Source organism: Castor canadensis, chromosome 13 (assembly GCF_047511655.1).
Source record: "Castor canadensis chromosome 13, mCasCan1.hap1v2, whole genome shotgun sequence".
Taxonomy (NCBI): Eukaryota; Metazoa; Chordata; class Mammalia; order Rodentia; family Castoridae; genus Castor; species Castor canadensis.
In genome coordinates this window covers 10,554,894-10,572,442 of record NC_133398.1, presented here as the reverse complement: position 1 = coordinate 10,572,442, position 17,549 = coordinate 10,554,894, and the positions used below count along the sequence as shown (strand labels likewise).

The window sequence follows — 17,549 nt, the reverse complement described above, 5'->3', positions numbered from 1 at the left end:
AGGGGCTCCTTCGACGCAGGGGGAAAGCCGAAGAACAAGCGCAATTATGGCGCTCACCACGCCAGGCCTGCACGTCCCCACGCGGGAAGACAGAGGCCCGGTGAAAATGTCAGTGCTTGGAGGCAGCCAGTCCACCATACCAGCTCTCAATGGCTCACGTCATTCGGGGCACGCCTCCACTATTCCCGCCCAGCTGCTTCCGGTTCCGGCGTATACCGGAAGTGGGCGGGCAGCGGCGGCTGCGCGCGGAGGAGGTGGAGGAGGTGCCTGGCGACCGCTTCCCACCCCCGAACCGGAGCTGAAGCCGGTGTCCAGCCGAGCGCCGCGGAGTCGAGGTCGGGCCTGGAGCGGAGCCGGCTGAGGCGTGCGCCGAGCTCCCGCCATGGCCCGGAACACGCTATCCTCGCGTTTCCGCAGAGTGGACATCGACGAGTTTGACGAGAACAAATTTGTGGACGAGCAAGAGGAGGCGGCCGCGGCGGCCGGGGAGCCAGGCCCGGACCCTAGCGAGGTGGACGGACTCCTGCGGCAATATCCTTCGGGCCTTCGCGGCGACCCTGCCTTCGCGTCCCCTTGGGCCGGGGTCTTCCCGCCTTGCTCATCCCGCTTGAGCCCCTCGGGCTGGTGTTCCATCTGCCTAACGATCCTGCTCCCCTCGGGCCTTGAGCCCTCGGTCCTGGTGTCCCCAGTCCCCTCCTCCGGGTGCCTTCCTCAGCTGCGCGGCCCCCCGCACGCCCCCGCCTCCCGTCGGCCTCCTCTTCCCCTCGGGCTGCCCCTGCATGGGCCCCTCATGCTTCCATACCTCCTTGCAGGAATAGGGCTACTCTCGGGGGCTGGTTGGCGGAAGGGGACGAGGTGAACCACCTCTGAGTAATTGAGAGGCCTGGGCGGCTGGGTGCAGTCTTTCTGGGCCTGCTCTACTGGCGTTCTTGGGCCCGATTGCAGCACAGCATGAATATAGCGGGTGGGTGGCAGCGGAGAGGAAAGGACTCAGGGTTGGGGAGGATGAAGGCTGCAGCCTTAGGCCAGACTTTTCCTCTGAACACCTTGAGCTTTGGACTTCCATGGTCTCAAGCATGCTCAACAAGTGACTTGTGGCTCCTCCAGTAACTGCCTTATGCAGAAAGCTGGAAAAAGCTAATCGTTTAAAGCTATGAAAAACCCTATAGGGTAGAGCGAAGTCTGAAAGTAGAGCCCCCAGACTGGAAATGACCGTTCCTCTGTGGCCACAGAAACAAGTATTTAGAACAGAAGAGTAAAAATAGAGGTGATTGTCACAGCCGGCTTCATCTCCTAGCAGTCTGAGCACAGGAAACTGACTTGTTCTCACAGGAAGACCTTTTCTTTATTCCAGTAGTGTTACAGGAAGTATGTACCCCTCCCCCCGCACTTGCCAGGACAGGCTCGGAGGCTCCTGCTGTATATAAATCAGGTTCTAGGTATTTAATCAGTTGACTCAGCTTGGGAAGTCAGGCCCACTGCTTTTGGGAGGAGTCCTGCAGTGCTCCTCCAATATGCCTTTAAAACAAAAGCCTTAAGACTCTGTTTGAACAGGAATGTGTTTTCAAAGGTGGAGGTTCAAACTTGTATTTCCTGTCCCATCCAGATTGCCCACTTACCCTGCTGGTGAAACGGGGTCATGAGAAGGGCCCCCTGAAGGTTGGTTGGTTTTCCAGTCTGGTGTGGGGCCTAGCTCATGGGCCGTCAGTGCTGAACAAGCTCCAGAGTCAGGCCTTTGGCCTAAAATCCTGTTCCACAGATGAAGAGACCATGCCTCCTCAGCTGCTGCCTTGGTCTTGTTGCTGGTGGGGCTTGTTGAAGGTCACATTTCCACAAGCACCTCCTTGAGGCAGCTTCTTAGCTTAGCACATGCAGGGGATGGTAAGTAGTTACTTTACAGCTGGCAGTGGCTTCTAGAAGTCTTATCACCATGGAGAGTGTACCTGTTGGAATTGAGGAAAGGGAGATTAGCAGATGAGAACTGAGATCCTGGCAAATATGGGCCCATGTAGAGAGGAGCATAGAACTAATATGTGAGTGTGGAGTGTTGAACTTGTGTTAGATGATCACATTTAACTAGAGAACCTCTAAGAGTCTTAGGAGTGGAGAGCAGGGAGAGGTTGGTTGAAGTGAGGGAGGCTGGGGCGAGGCCTGTCTTAGGGCTGTGCTGGGACTGTGTCATGGTGGGAGATCGGTTCCATGGGAGCATCACTAGGAGGCATACAGCAAGTGTTCAGGCCACGGCAGGATCTAGGGGAGGACAGCAACACAGGATTGTAGAAAGAGATTGGCTTTAAGGCCAGCTGTGCAGCCTAGCTTTGCAACCTTGGTCAGGTTATTTCCCTTCTCATCCTCAGTTTCATTGCCTTGAAACGGAAAATGGGAATAAAGGTTCTTGTCACAAAGGTTTTTGGAATGGGATGATGGGTTGAAGCACTTGACCCAGGATGTGAGACCCTGTGGCAGTTCTAAAGTGTTGCTGTAGCTCCTTTGCTTGTTCGGTGAAACAGGTTCTGGTCTTTAGAGAAGGAGTCTGTCTAGAGCAGTGGTTTTTGCACTTCCTGTAACTCCCAGGAATTTTGGCAGTGTTTGGAAAGATTTTGATTGTCATGGTTTGGGGGTACTGCTGAGTAGAGACCAGGAATACTGCTAAGCATTCTGCAGTGCACAGGGCAGGTCCCACATTAAGGAATCATCCTGTCCAAAATGTCTGTAGTGTTGTGATTGAGTACAGTCTAGAGGAGAATTAGGGGCTGGGTAGGGTCCCCCAGCTGTCACAGCCTGTTCTCTGGAATGGCCTAAAGCCATCTGGGTATGAAGGCCAGCTTCATAAATGGCATGTGATTGCAGGGAGCTAACTTAGTTACTTTTTGCTCCTATGGACTAGTTCTGTCATCCTTGCCTTTCCCCACCCATTTTCTGAATGATTATGCTTGCCCATTGGTTTAGGGTGAAGGGAAGAAAGAGCAAGCTAGCCTACATTTCCCATTAAGCCTCTGGGACCCTGCCTATTGCTTTGGGTACACGAAATTAGAAAAGGATTATGAGGTAGAGGTTATCAGTGGCTCATATTAGGACTGTCCCATGTTTGGGGAAGAAGCTGAAAGATATGGGGGTGGGCTGCCTCTAGGGTATACAAGGTGGATCAGAGCCAAGTTGAACTAGGGCTGGGAGTGGCTTGCCTGGTGGCATAGAGCAGCTTGGCCAAGATGGAGCCCACATTAGGGAAGCTGGGAGTTCAGCTTTGCACTAGAGGCTCTCTCTGTGCACACGTGGATATTGCTGCATGAATAGGAGTAAAAAACCTGATTGGGTAGAGGCTATTCCTTGTTCTATTTTTGAAGCTTTTTGACTGAAGCCAGTGTTTCACATGAGGAAATGAAAGGTGGGTGATGTAATTCAGTTTAAATTAGGTGTCACCTTTGGGGACCTAACCCAGATTGTAATTTTCTTTTGTGTGCTGGGTGTTCAGAACTCAGTAAAGTATGTGGTGTTATGATTGCATCTGAGGTTTGGCAGTGGGGAAGCAGAGACTCGCTCATTTTGTTGACAGAAAGTTCTTGGCCAGGCGCCTGTGGCTCACACCTGTAATCCTAGCTACTCAGAAGGCAGAGATCAGGAGGATCATGGTTTGAAGCCAGCTTGGGCAAATAGTGCGTGAGACCCTATCTCAAAAATACCTAACACAAAAAGGGCTGGTGGAGTGGCTCAAGGTGTAGGCCCTGAGTTCAAGCCCTAGTACCACACATACAAAAAAAAGTTTCTTATAGCAATGGGACATCATTGACCTGGAAGATAGAGGCTTTAGCACATCTCGATTTCCTCAGTTTGATAAGAAGTATTAGGTGAAGAGTTAAACCTATTTGTGCCTTTGTCCTCCCCTTTTAGAATGAGGATGGGAATGGCTTCCACTTCATGTGCGTGGTTGCTATAATTGTCCAGTGGGGAACATGCAGTGCACAGCACTGAGCAGTTGTGAGCAAACGCAGATTTTACTGCAAGTACTTCTTAACAGCAGTTGCTTTGAGGAGGAAGCTTCAGAGGGAGTTGGAAGGAAGGAGGTACCCTCTGCTCTCCCTCAGGAAGAGCCTATAGCTCAGGAAAGCTATAGGCTAAAGCCAGACTGTGCCCACATAGAAGAGGCTGGCACTAGCTAGTGGGTGGTGTAAAGATCCCTCTGACTGCTCTTGAGCTGTTTTTGAAATGAGGTCATTAATGAAAGCATGGTCACACGTGAACCTAGTCATCCTTAACTGGCCATGATGCACAGGGGACATGCTTCGGGCATTCCATGCGGCCTTGCGGAACTCTCCAGTCAACACCAAGAATCAAGCTGTGAAGGTAAAGGGGTCACACTGTAGCTTTGCTGGGAGCTATCAGGACCAGAGCTGTGGTTGTTTGTTTTCCCAGGCTCATGAGGGTCTGGACAGCGTTTGCTTAAACTGAGCCAAGGAGAGTGGATTCCACTGGGCAGTGCTTCCATGGAAGCCTCTTGGCTCTCCCCAGGTGTTGGGGCTCCTCTGACATCAAAGCTGTCAGTGACTGCGCTTGTGTGCGTGTTGAGGATGGAAGGCAGGGCACTGTGCATGCTATGCGAGCACTCTGCCACAGAGCTACAGTCCAGCCCCAAAGCTGTCAGTGTTTATAGTAAAAGCTCAAAGAAACGTTCGCTTGTCTCAAGGGCCTGGTGGGATGAGAAGTCAACCCAGCCTTGCTGATCAGCAGAACAGATAAATTAGCTGCCAGGTGGGACTTCTCAGTGGTTATGCTTTCATAAGCTACTGAATAGGCTTTATCTGCATGAGTATTTTAGGTGTTTTTTGGATTTCTTGTCTTTTAAAAACTAGTCACGCTTACTGTGACTAGTTACTGAGGTTGGCTAAAACTTGGTTCAGGGAAAAGAACCTCCCCATAGCTAGGATTCTGGCATCTTGTGTGGTACTATCTGTTTTTTTGGGGAGATGGGGGACGGACAATAACTGAGGTTTGAACTTGTCTTTTCTAGGGCAGGCGCTCCACTGCTTGGGCCACACCTCCATCCTTGTGATAGTATCTTGATGCAACCAAGACTGTACTGTGGCAAAGGTGGAGAAGGGCTCCTCTGGTACTGGGTGTGAATTCAATGAGGAGCTGCAGCCCATTAAACCCACCTTCACTTTGTGATTCTGTGGCATTTATAAGGCCTTGCTGGTGTCATCAAACATAGTGAGGCCTGGGGCTGAAGAGGTTGCTCAGTGGTGGAGCACTTGTTTGGAGCCCAAGGCCCTGGGTTCTACCTCTTACCACCACAAAAAAAACCAAAACCAAAAATGTGGTGTTTATTCCCTTCAAAATTATAGGAATAATTTATTGGCATAAATAAGACATACATTGAAATTTAAAGTAATAAAAGAATTTTAGCCCACTTTTTTTTTTTAAACCCATGCTAGATGAATTGAAATTGGGCAGTTTTCTGATGAATCCTGTGCATTTGGTTTGGTGTTTCTGCATCCAACTGGGGATGCAGTGGTGCCTGGGCTGCAGCTGTGGGCCTCACTCTTTTTCTTTCTTCTGTAGGAACGAGCCCAGGGCGTGGTGCTGAAAGTGCTCACAAACTTTAAGAGCAGCGAAATTGAGCAGGCTGTGCAGTCACTGGACAGAAATGGCATTGACTTGTTAATGAAGTACATTTATAAAGGGTTTGAGAAGCCCACAGAAAATAGCAGTGCAGTGTTACTCCAGTGGCACGAAAAGGTATGTGAACACTGCACCCCTGCAAGCAGCCTGCTGACTCACCCTGGGGTTCAGTCCAACAGGCCAGATTTTCCAGAGCAAACTAGGCATTCTGATGGGCCTGAGAGTGACAGGCCTAAACCTGAACATCTGGTCACTCACTCTCCCATGGAAACACCTGGTAGGGATCTTTTGTCTCTGCTACTGGTGGCCTCCTTTGCTTTCTAGCTGTGGATTTAGGCCAGGCAGGATGGAGTGCCCTTGGTGCAGGACATGGGGATGCTAGCATGAGGTAGGAGGGAGGCTGACTGGCTGTTTGGGGCCTCATGATACTTTGCACTGGTGGAGAGGAGGAGTTGAGATCTTAGAAATGCAGGCCCTACCACCAGCTCTAAGGGCTTCCTGCCCTGACCTCAGCCTCACATACCAGCAGGGACATTGGGCAGAAACCTTGAGTCATTTAATGTGACCTTCATCCACGTGAAGCAGAAAAGGCTGGGAGCAATGCCATGTGTCAAGCTTGTGTCCTGCCTATGTGCTGCTGTACTCCCCCTCATCCCCACCCCCGTAGTGCTTCAGTGAGCACATCTGCCATTTAAGGGGAGCAGACTGTGACTAACACACTGGCCTTCTCAAGAGGCTCAGTGCTGCGCTTTTTTTTTTTTTTAATGTGTGTGGTTTTGGGTCAGGGCCTCTTGTATGCTAGGTAAGCACCCTACCACTGACACCACTGAGCTGCATCCCCAGCCATTGTTGAGTTTGAAGAGTGCTTCTCTTATTGGTGCATCAGCGAAGTGCTGGGCTCTGTAGTTGCGGGGGGCTGTGTACGTGGGGAGTGAGCAAGCCTTCTGTGTGGTGTAGCAGCCAGGACCTTTCATCCCCTGTGATTTGGTGCCAGCTCTGTTGGCAGGCAGTTCTTGGTGGGCTGGTGTGCATTTCTGTGCCTAGGTCTGTGCTTGTCTCAAGGCAGCTTGGGCTCTACTGTGTCCTTGGGGACATTGGTCACAAGCCAGTTCTGCCTCAAGAGTTTGCATCTTCGGGACCCTTGGCTCTAGGATGGGGCTCCTTCCCTAGAACATAGTCACCATTGCAAAAATCTTTTTTTCAGAGGTCTGAGACATGGTGGGATTTAGGCCTGGGAGTGTGTGGTCCTGTCTCCCCAACAAGTTAGGTTCTCCCTCCCCTGGCCAGCCAGGTAATCAATTTGACACGTTTCCTTTTCCTGCTCCACAGGCCTTAGCTGTAGGAGGACTAGGTTCCATTATAAGAGTTCTTACAGCAAGAAAGACTGTTTAAAAAAAGGACTCATGTTACCTTGAGAAGAATTTTGGATGCCCAGGCTGGTGAAGAAGGGATTGACAATGGACCATCTTCCTAGGAACTCCTAATTAAATATTTCAGGACATATATCTGCTGAAATGTACTTGGTTTTCGAGGTGGAGGGAGAATTCGTCTTAATATTTCCTAAATCCTTCGCAGGATCTGAGTCTCTGCCTTTGTCTACAAAGTACTGCAGAACTGACATTGGACCGTCTGCAGTGACTGGCCAGTTTCAGTCAGGTGTACCCATGTGCACTGCCTGTTTAAATTGGGGAGGGGTGATTTGGGCAGGTGTGGGTCCAGGGGCTGTGGTGGAAGGGAGAGCTTGTGTTTCTGAAGTGGAAAAACCTGAGCGTTTGTACAGACATCCCGTCTTCCGAGAGAAGGCTGCGCTCGGGTTTGCTGTAAGTGCCTGCTGCATCAATAAAGCTCTTGGCTTGTTAGTATGTGCGTCACAGTGCGTTTCCTGTGTGTAAAAGGTGGTACGAATGGGACGGCAATGAATGAGAGCTGGACTGTTGTGGAAAGTCAGTGTGGAAGGGTAGATGTGCGTCCCTGTTTAGCCATCTCTGGGGAGCAAGCATGGCAATCCACAGGTCCTCTTGCCACACCATTGTGGGAGCTTAAGCTACAGTGCTGCTGGCTGCTGCAGAGGCATTTTGCTGAGTAACTATTTATTGTTTCTTACTCCTTTGATTTGTATGTAATTTTGGAGCTTATTTAATTTAATAAAGTGCCAAACATTTAATAATCGGTCAAGGCTTTAAAAGTCTTCCGTTTGGGGATGGTGGAGTGGCTCAAGTGGTAGAGTGCCTGCCTAAAGTACATGCCTAGCAAGCATGAGGCCATGAGTTCGAGCCCTAGTACTGCCCAAAAAAAAAAAAAAATTCATTCGAATAAGTTTTCCGTTTGTGTGGTTACCCTTGGGAGTGTTTCAAGGGCAGGCCTCATTTGTGCCTAGTCACCATCTCTTGTCTTTTGTAGACAAATTCCTTTAGAGAACCAATGGCCAGAAGCAGATAGCATCAGCCATTAGCCACTGAAGCTAAATTTGCTCCCTGTAACCACCAATGATGAGCCTCTTCAGGGGCCAACGTAGCTTTTCTTTCCCTCTCAACACATGTAACTGCAGCTCCTATTCTGGTAAGGATGAAGTCCCCATTCATATCCCTGAAGCTCTTCTGGGTCTTGTAGGCCTTGAGTATAGACTATACAAGCCCCACCTCCCCTGCTCAGTGCAGAACCACCAGAATGCAGGGAAGGGAAGTCTAGGCTGTTGGCTTCACCAAGTTACATGTATGTATTCACCCAAACCCAATCGGGTTCTTTCTGAAGGATAGTCTGTAGCCCTTGAAGTATTAAAATACACAATGCGTTGTACTAGATGTAACAAGTTAGAAAATATTGACATGCCAAACTATATAAAACCCATTGTAGTTGCATCTCCATTGAAGAGCTTTAATCAAAAAGTGTATTGCACCACAAATTAATTTTCTGTAGCAGTTTTTAGATAATACAGTCCTTATTTACAACATTGGGAGTTAGAACAAGATCCAATGCTCATATAAAGGATTATATATACTGTTACAGAAGATTTTATACAAGTAAAAGTGCATCAAATCAGTAATATTTACTCCACTCTTCCTCTTAAAGCTGAAGGGAATTCAACATGCAGGAGGGAAACCTAGCAGGGATGGGGGTGTCGTCCCTAAATGAGTAGACTCCCTAATGGGCCCTGCTGCCAAACCTCAAGCTGTTGATGGGGGTAGAGTGTGGGGAGAGACTGGCTCAGGGCTGGAGAAGCCACACAGAAGTGAGGTGGACTTCCACAGTGCCGTGGCTGCTTCTGCTGAGCTGTGGACTACCCAGTTTTCTTGGGTTCTTACTTGGGACAGGTGTAAAAGGAGAAAATTCTCATCAAAGTCACAGAACAGAGGGATGTGGCATTGTAAAGGGACAGACTTCACCAAGGAAGAGCCATATGTGGAGGTAGGTACTGGAAAATGGTTCGTTTGGATGGCAGAGCCTGAGATGGGTTAAGGTGATGCTGTCCAGGCATGGTACACTCATGGAAATGTAGTAGGTAAACTGCAAATATTTGTGTTTCTGTGAGAGATATTTTTTATATATATGTGTTTGTGTGTGTATATATATATATATATAGTGGTCTTAAGCAACAATTGAGAAACATAACTTCATGTAGATAGTTGATAATAAGTTTAGGAGCTCCAGTTATTAATTCGGTGTTTTATTTACCAGAGAAAGTTTCATCAAACTATAAATCAATAAATGGTTTTCCTTTAGGTTGACTGTGGCTTATCCAGAACAAGTGTAGTAATAAGCACAAGTTTTTATCAACTATGACCAAGGGCAGGTGTGCTATCAAGTACTGCGGCCAGGTGGGGTGTCTGGCCGCCATATGTGGATGTAGTGTCATCTTAAATTCTGGGGTAGGTGAGGGACAGACCACCTGCATGCTTTGGTCAAGGATGGGGAGAAGGAACAGATGCTGCTTCCGTTGAATTCAGGAGGTTCTTAAGTAGAAAAAAGTGATTAATATTTGCTCTTGCTCAGTGGTAGCATGACACAGAATTAGGAGTAATGCAAATGAAATACTACCACTCCTTCAGAGAGCAGATGCCACAGAAGGCTAGCAAAAGTACAAAGGGATAGGAATCCCAGTGTTTCCTCTTACGCTCTGATTTTCCTTTAAGAACCCTCCACTTAAGTGGATTTTATAATACAGAAGACATGTTTACAACAGTGAAGAGCTTTAGCTATAAAAAATAGTTTGAAATGGTTTACCAGCAACCTATCCAAGACAAATACATTCATTAAAAAGGCAATTGAGTGTATTTGGTGCTATACTTAGATCTTTTTGTCTACTAGTTTTTTAAGGTAAAATGGAGATGGCATCAGAAAGCTGCATATTCTTTGTTAATCCACACTGGCACCAGGTACCTCAAAGATGTACACATCTCAAGTTCTAGGTGGTTTGGGAAACAAGGTAAAATGGTGTTTTCTTTAGAAGGGTTAAAAGCCTCATCTAACTCATTTGAACCCAAACATGCTAACGGAAGGGGACATCCCCCACAGCCCCGGGACAGGGTTTCACCATGTTGCCCAAGCTGGCCTGGAACTTGCAATCTTCCTGTCTCAGCTTCCCAGAATGCTGGGATTACAGATGTGCACCACCATGTCCGGCTGGAAAGGGAATTTCAGTGCCCACCCCCATGGAGTTGGCTTTTTGTCAGAAGCAGATGGATCTGGCCTGCTGGGTACTATTTCAAAGGGCAGTCTTCACCTCCAGCATCACATCACCTGTACACGATGAATCGGTTGTTGCTTGACAAACTGACCACTTTAGCTTTAAATGCTACCATTAAAAGTTAGAGGACTCAGGTGCAGGCGGGTGCTGGCCAGAGCTGGGATATTAGCTGTGGAAATCTGGGTAGTGCCAGGACCCTCCTGTTTGGTGACCAGATGACATAGGATCTGCTCCCTCTTGAGGTTCCTGTCAGCCTGCAGGGAGGTGGGCTTTAAGTCTTGTAAACAATGTTTGGACGATTGTACAAAATACTGCAGTTACAGTGATTAAAAACCCACCCAGACTTCTGTGTCAGTGTTCTTTTCACAGAAAAAGTGTCAAGCCATGGAGATGCATCCTGGTGCAGGTGGTTCCCTCTAGGACCATGGTATCCGAGGGTTTGAGATAGACGGCCGGATGCTGCCCTTGGGAGTTGGTTTAGACCCAAACCATGACATCTGCGTTTGAAAAAGAAAAGGCTCCTGAGATGAGCAGCAGGACTGGGCTAAACAGAACCAGAATCAACCTTCCCATCTACCCTCAGCCACGACTGGGCCTCCTTGCATCCTGGCTGTAAGCAGAGTACGAAGAGGGACGGTTCCAGGAACCCAGTCTGCAGGGCTAAGAGACCGAGTTACATTTGGGAAGGAAGCGAGAGAAAGAACCTGAGATGATGAGAACGATTTAGTGGTACTGCAGGTAATATTAGGTGCTAGACCAGACCTGAAGCAGTTTGTAAGTGTTACCAATGAAAATGCTTCTTTTGAGGTACTGGGGTTTGAACTCAGGATTTTGCACTTGCCAGGCAGGTGCTCTACTGCTTGAGCCACACCTCTAGTCCAGAAAATGGTTTAGAAAATTAAAGTCTGCTGGTCAAATACAGCACAGACATTTGAGGATGTTTAAGGACACAAAGGATGTCCTTAGAACTGCCCCGTCAAATTCATCATCCCAAAGCAGCTCAGTTGATGATGCAGCTGCAGCTGGTTACTTGCTGCCAGAGCCTGGGTGCTGTTGTTGGACAGACGCAACAATAGACCTGAGGACCCTACCTTATACTCCAGAGTTTCCTTGAGCATGTTCTCTTCCTCTTGTGAAAAGTTCAGCAAAACTGACACAGCTTTTATAAGATGAAAAGCCTGAAATAAAGTAAGTTTTGTTGCCATGTGTCTTGGTGGGGTGGGAGACCAGGAAGTCAGGGGGCTAAATGGCAGCACTTCCTGTTTATCTTGGTTGGCAAGGATCAGATGGTGGGTGAGGTTTGAGTCTGACAGCAAGGACAAGTTATTCCCCCTCCCCCTCCCATCTTTCACTTCAGGGACTGGGAGGATCAAGAGGACATCCTCAGCAGCTACCCTGCTCTTTGGCAGGATAGCAACACTGGCAGACTCAGTTCCCAGGACTCTGGCTTCAGCATCCAAGCTAGGATTTAGAAGAGGAGTGCACATCTGCCCAGGAGCCAGTTCCCTTCATGATCTCCAAGTCTCAGCCTGCCACTCAAGTCAGCAGGCCAGTGCTGGGGGCAGAAATGGCCAAGTGTACACATGGGACATGGGGGAGGAAGAAGATAGTGGAGTGGATGAGAAGCTGTACAGGGTTGGCTCTGCAGGACTGGGCTCAATACCCAAAAGGCAGCTCAGAAGCTCTTTACCTCAGATTCTCGACAGGACATGAATTTTAAAACAACATGTTTAAGGTACTCGAAGTTGATCTCGCGGGCATCAGTCAGGTCAGCGTTATTTGTGACAGAAGGGGCCATGTTTGGCATTTCAGGGCCTGGCTTCTCCCGGACTTCAAAAATCTCATTGTCAGGTCTGATTTTCTGAAAACCAATGTGAAAGATGCTACAGTGAATGCTTCTAGATGGGTCTAAAATCAAAGAGTGATTTCTGGGCCCCAGCTGTGACCACCTGCTGCTCCTCAGCCTCTCCTGCACCTCAGGGCAAAAAGGCCCCACCTGGAAGGAAGTGCTAGCATTGGAGAAAAGTCTCAGCAGATCCAGGTGGGGTTGGTGGCTGAAAGGAGGAAACAAGGTCACATTTCCTTATTGATGCCCAGCATGTATGTCCTAGGACAGTGAGCACCCCAAGGAACTCATCCCAGGTCAGGACAAGCACTTGCCATATACACACTGTACCAACACCATGCACTGACTTCAGAGCAAGCTCTACCTTCAGGGAGAAGACAGAGCTGCAGTCCCACCAGCCTATACCTGATTTCCCAAAGAACCCTTGCAATCAACTAGGGAAGCAACATCAGGAAGCAAGGGGCCCCAGGAGGTCCGGTGAGCTAGGGAGGGCATGGAGCAGGGATGAGGGGCTGACTGGGCACTCACCAGCTCCTTCTGCAAGGTCTTCTTGAGTTCCAGCATCCTCTGCTGCATCTGCTTGATGATCTAAGACAAAACCCACCCCAAGGCCAGGGGTTAGAGGCACATTTGCCATCTTCAGAAAGCCTCCCCTGAGGTCCTCTGACCACAGTTGGAAGTGTTTGCCCTTAGAGACCATCGCGAGAGGCCTGTGCACAGCAATCTCATGCACATGTCTACTACTGGGGCTTCTTTCCCTCCCCGGGTTCCACAGGAGCTGCCATGTCATGTTCCCTCTGCAGGACACAACTGTTGCAGCACTGCCTGACCACTCATGGGTTGGGTCCTCAGGCCTCTTCAAAGTGCCTGAGCCCTGGGACAGCATGGCTGTGAGTGGCTGTGCCTTCAAAATTCTATTTATGTCCTATTATTCCCAAGTAGGACACATGGGCCAGAACTTAGGGTTCTCACTACCACTGCCTGCCTGAAATGCCAGGATAAATTTGTGACACAGGAATTAAATTTTTTTTGTGGGACTGGGGTTTGAACTCAGAGCTTCACACTTGGAAAGCAGGTGTTCTGCTTGAGGCACACCTTCAGTTCTGGTAATTTGAGAGATGGGGGTCTCTCAAACTCTTTCACTGGGGCTGGCTTTGAACTGTGATCCTCCTTGATCTCAGCTTCCCAAGTAGCTACGCTGCTGTTACAAGTGTGAGCCACTGATGCCCAGCTAGGTTTTTTTCAGTGCTGGAGATTGAGCTCAAGGGAGAAAATTATTTTTTTGTGGTACTGGGATTTGAACTCAGGACCTCACGCTTGCTGGGCAGACGCTTTACCACCCCAGCCACTGTGCCACCTGAACCACTCCACCAGCCCCCAAGGAAAATTTTTTAAATAAGAATGTTTCCAAAATCTCACAGCTGTAACCTAGTATAAAATGAAGGCTTCCAGTGGACTTCTAGTCCATGTCCTCCTCCTTGTACGGATGTGACAGAATTTTGAACACTTTTTTTCACTTACTAGTGTTCACAGCTTTCTATAGCTTTCCAATGGTAGCTTAATAGAATAGTAACTACAGGATGCCTCATGTCTTACTGTGTGGTTGGGTTTCCATATTTTATTTTAATTATTTTTGGAGTGCTGGGGATAGAAGGCAGGACCTTGTACACGCCAGGCAAGTACTTTACCACAGAGCCAGTCCCTGGGTGTCCATTTTTTTTCAACACTGTGGTTTGAAGTCAGGGCCTCTGACCATGGTGCTCTACCACTTGAGCCACTCCATCAATCCTGTTAGTGATGGGTTTTATCGAGATAGGGTCTCTTGAACTATTTGCATGCGCTGGCTTCGAACTCTTATCCTCCTGATCTCTGCCTCCTGAGTAGCTAGGATTATAAGCATGAGCCTCTAGGACCTGACCTGGGTGTCCACTTTTAAGCAGATCTGGAATAAGCTTTGTTTCCTCTGGAGGGGTGCCCATGGATTCTCTTGGGGAAATAGTACCTTGAGAAACATGGAAGCGTCTCCGCCCCTGTCTTATTAAGAGTTTGTATCCATCTGCAACCCACTTAATTGTGTAAAATGGCATGTGTGGTTTCAATTTGGACTTTTCTGGTTGTCCATGAGGCTGGACATTCCTCCAAAAATACATTTGCTAGTTTATCTGATGGTACTTGTTTTTCTGCTTGTTCATTAGTTCATCCAATAATTGCTGACTGACTCCCTACTGCGTGCAGATAATGTCATAAGCTGGAGGAAAAGTGCTAAAAAAGACAAAGTTTTTCCCCTCAAGGGAAAAGCATCAATAAACCACACAGAGTTAGGAGAAGGGATAGAGAGGCATGGAGAAGAGCAGGATAAGGGTTAGGGAGCTCTGGTGGTGAGGTCTGTCAGGGGTAACAGAGGAGGCCTCGTTGATATACAGGAAGTGAGAGTAGTCACAGGGAGAATCTCACAGGGCAAAGATTCAGCAAGGCCCTGAGGTGAGAGGTACTTGACACAAAGGCAAGGCCAATGTGCCTAAGTGGGTATTATATGGACAGGAAGAGGGGCCAGATCACATAGGGCTTTGTTGTGGCCCCCTACAAAGACTCTGACTTGCATTGAGAGACAGAAAGTCATCAGGCTGAGACAGTGGAGTGAGAGCAAAGGCAGTTAGAAATCCATTGCCAACCTGGAGTGGGAGACTGGTGGCAGCAAGGAGAAGTAGCTGACTTGGGGCATAGATTTCAGGGAGAGCCAAAAGGTGTGGAATATTGAGTGGCTGAGGATGACTCCCAGGGTTCTGCAGTAGCTGGTGGGACAGATGGCAGCAGAAGATGGAGAGCATGCGGAGGCTGGTGTTTGATTCTGGGGATTTTAAGTTGCAGATGCTGTTCAGACATTGACATGGAGATAGGTGTTGACTCATGAGGCTCTTATCTCCTGAGGCAGCATGCAGACAGACGGGGAAAGAGGTGGAGGGAGCAAGGGAGGAGGCCGAGGGCCGGCCCCTGCAGTAATAGGGGAGGGGAGCTGTGGAGGAGGGTATGTGCTGAGAGCTGCAAAAGGCCAATGAAGAGGACAATGAGGAACTGCCTTCTGCCTTAGTGACGTGGTTGTCACTGATGAGCCTCACAAGAGCTTGTCTCTGGGGAGAGGTGGAAGCCCAAGGTACTGATGGAGACCCTCAGGAGAAATTACACTGGGCAGGTGTACAAGCTGTGCCTATGTGCACTGGAGGAGCAGAGAAACTTCACAGTTGGGAGAGGTGGACATGAGTCCATGTCATGGTGGACTTGCTAGTGGGTGAATAACAGAAAAGTGAAGACAGAGTGAGGAAGGAGAGCATGACTGGCTGGAGTGAGCTCCCAAGGAGGCAGAGCAGTGGGTGCCAAGGACAGAGGCTGGGCAGAGGGCAGCATGGTCAGGGGGATAGGAAGCCCTGCATGCTGGGCAGGTTCTCTTCTTGGTGAGGCAGGATGTCAGAGGACAGTGAGGACAGATGGGACTGGAAGTTGCAGAAAGAGAGGCAGAGTGAGGCTGTGAGTGGGTGGCCCTTGGAGTGGGTCCTGGCTGCCTGGGGACAGTGGCCTCTGGCCCCAGCCCCCTTTAGCTCAGGGGCTGCAGGTGTGGGCCAAGGAGGAACAGGACTTAATCAGAGCTGGGTCTTGGCCAGGACAGTCTGAGGAGAGGGAAAGGAGCCAGAGAGTTGAGTGTCAGTGAGGCAGTGGTCCCCATGGTGGATGGTGGCGTCTAAGCTGTGTGAAGAGGGCAAGAAAGCTGTGGTCAGTGCCCATATATGGCAGGTCCTGTGGGACATGCATCAGATTCACCTTTGAGCAAAACTAAAGCGGAGCACTTGGGAATGCGAGCTTGGGGAGTGAGCTCGGCAGGACTTCACGGTGGCTGTTGCCATCAAGTCAGGATCCCAGTGATGGGAAATGTGAGGGTCTGAGGGGACGTGGCTTGAGGTATGCTGCTGGTGTCATGACTTGTACCCAGGGGTACCAGTTTGCTTGTGGTAACTGATGGAGCCTTGTATACTTTTCTATGTATATTTTATATTTCATAGTAAGAGATTAAATGAGTGTGGAAGATAAACATCTTTAAATCTTCCCCTCCCACCCCCGTTTTTAAGTTTAGCAAAGTTTTATTTAGTAAAGCAGGACAAGGCAGGGAAAAATAGAAAGGGAAAAGGGAACACACCACCATGCAGGGGGTGGGAGCAGAAAGGCTCCTATCCTTGGTTAACTATCTATTCCCCTCCCCCCACGAAATTTGGAGGAAGAATTTTAGAACAGAGCGATATCTAGCCAGCACATTATGCTCCACAGGCCTGTTCAGAGCCAGGATGAATGAATACCTGAGTTCACAGGTGCAGAGGTAGGGAGGGGTGAGGTGAAATTGGGACATTTATTAAGCCTCTGGCAAACACCAGGTGGTACACAGGACAGTTAACACCTTCCTTTCATCTCCCACCTCAACACTCCTCAGAGGGTAGGTTGAGTGCCGTCATGCATAGCTGTGGAAAAGAAGTACAGAGGGAAGGGGACTGTCTACATGGCTGGATGGGGACAGCAGATCAGCAGGAGCAGCCAGGCATCTGCTGCTCAGGCTCTGGTACTCTGGACAGTACCTGAAGGGGCTGAGAGAGGAAGACTCCAGAGCAAGTGGAGGAGGCACAGGAGGAAGCCCTTTGGAGAAAAAGGTAAATTACCAAGAGGTGCCCGGCCTCAGCAGAACCCTCTGGAAAGGGACTGGATTCTTCCAGGCTGAGGGTCTGGATGTAGGAGGGACACAGAGAACAAAGGGCACCCTCACCTTGTTTTTCTCTGTAAGTTGCTGCTCCAAGTCCTGTTTTTCCTTCTGTAGTTGCCCAAGATCCATGGCCCCAACCTCGCCATTTGGTGTTTCTTCTGTAGCTGGAAGCTGCATGTTTTTCGAGGTGACCTACAAGTGGTGGCAGCAAGTTGAGAGCTAGGACAAGTAATGCGGAAGCTAAGCCATGGGTGCATGGGGAAGGGGAGGCAGCTTGTCTCACAGAGGTGGCCTGGTGTGCTGCAGCAGGCAGCTGGCAGGGGCCAGAGTGAAATACAAGATCTCATCTGGTGCCTTCTAGAGGGACAATGAGCTGTCCACCCTAAAGAGTCCATCTGCACACTGACAGGGGCTGCCTCCAAGGCAGACAAGCACCCCCACCTGAAAGAGAGGATGTGTGTGCATTGCAGAGCAAGCACCCTGTGTCCACTGCAGCACACGGATAACTTACGAGTGGCTCCTGTCCCCGCAGCCGCAGCAGGTCCTCTTGAACAGCAGCCTCCTGGGTCCTGGAGCTCCTCAGGGCCTCCAGCTCCCTCTGCAGCTGGTGCATCTGCAGCAGGGCAGAGTCATGACCTAGGGTGGCGGGGGAAGTACGCGGCATG

The 17,549-nt window shown here is 49.3% G+C and overlaps 2 protein-coding genes across 6 annotated transcripts in view; one reads left to right on the top strand and one right to left on the bottom strand.

Annotated features, from left to right (window-relative positions):
* Window positions 1–228: 228 nt before the first annotated feature.
* On the top strand, window positions 229–7,475 carry Arpc5l (actin related protein 2/3 complex subunit 5 like). Its single transcript, XM_074053222.1, has 4 exons — window positions 229–532; window positions 4,270–4,341; window positions 5,557–5,733; window positions 6,946–7,475. Exons 1-4 carry the CDS (start codon window positions 383–385, stop codon window positions 7,006–7,008), a joined length of 462 nt encoding a protein of 153 aa, XP_073909323.1. The 5' UTR covers window positions 229–382; the 3' UTR covers window positions 7,009–7,475.
* The window catches only part of Golga1 (golgin A1), a 59,230-nt gene continuing 43,032 nt past the window's right edge, over window positions 1,352–17,549 (bottom strand). For 3 of the 5 annotated variants that reach the window (XM_020159249.2, XM_020159250.2, XM_020159248.2), the window contains exons 18-23: window positions 17,396–17,520; window positions 16,948–17,076; window positions 12,675–12,734; window positions 11,991–12,161; window positions 11,392–11,478; window positions 8,477–10,797 (exon numbers count right to left, since the gene is read on the bottom strand). In XM_020159249.2, the coding sequence (XP_020014838.2) occupies window positions 10,717–10,797; window positions 11,392–11,478; window positions 11,991–12,161; window positions 12,675–12,734; window positions 16,948–17,076; window positions 17,396–17,520 (653 nt within the window). In that variant the 3' untranslated portion in view covers window positions 8,477–10,716. Of the gene's footprint in view, window positions 1,944–8,476; window positions 10,798–11,391; window positions 11,479–11,990; window positions 12,162–12,674; window positions 12,735–16,251; window positions 16,821–16,947; window positions 17,077–17,395; window positions 17,521–17,549 lie in introns of those variants that run through there. The other 2 variants (XM_020159251.2, XM_074053214.1) reach the window with 2 other exon arrangements.

Bases quoted from the DNA above. Each gene is read 5' to 3' on its own strand.
- Arpc5l (XM_074053222.1), top strand. From the start codon at position 383: ATGGCCCGGAACACGCTATCCTCGCGTTTCCGCAGAGTGGACATCGAC. The intron at 533-4,269 runs TATCCTTCGGGC...CCATGATGCACA, and splicing joins TGGACGGACTCCTGCGGCAA to GGGGACATGCTTCGGGCATT. The intron at 5,734-6,945 runs GTATGTGAACAC...CCTGCTCCACAG, and splicing joins TACTCCAGTGGCACGAAAAG to GCCTTAGCTGTAGGAGGACT.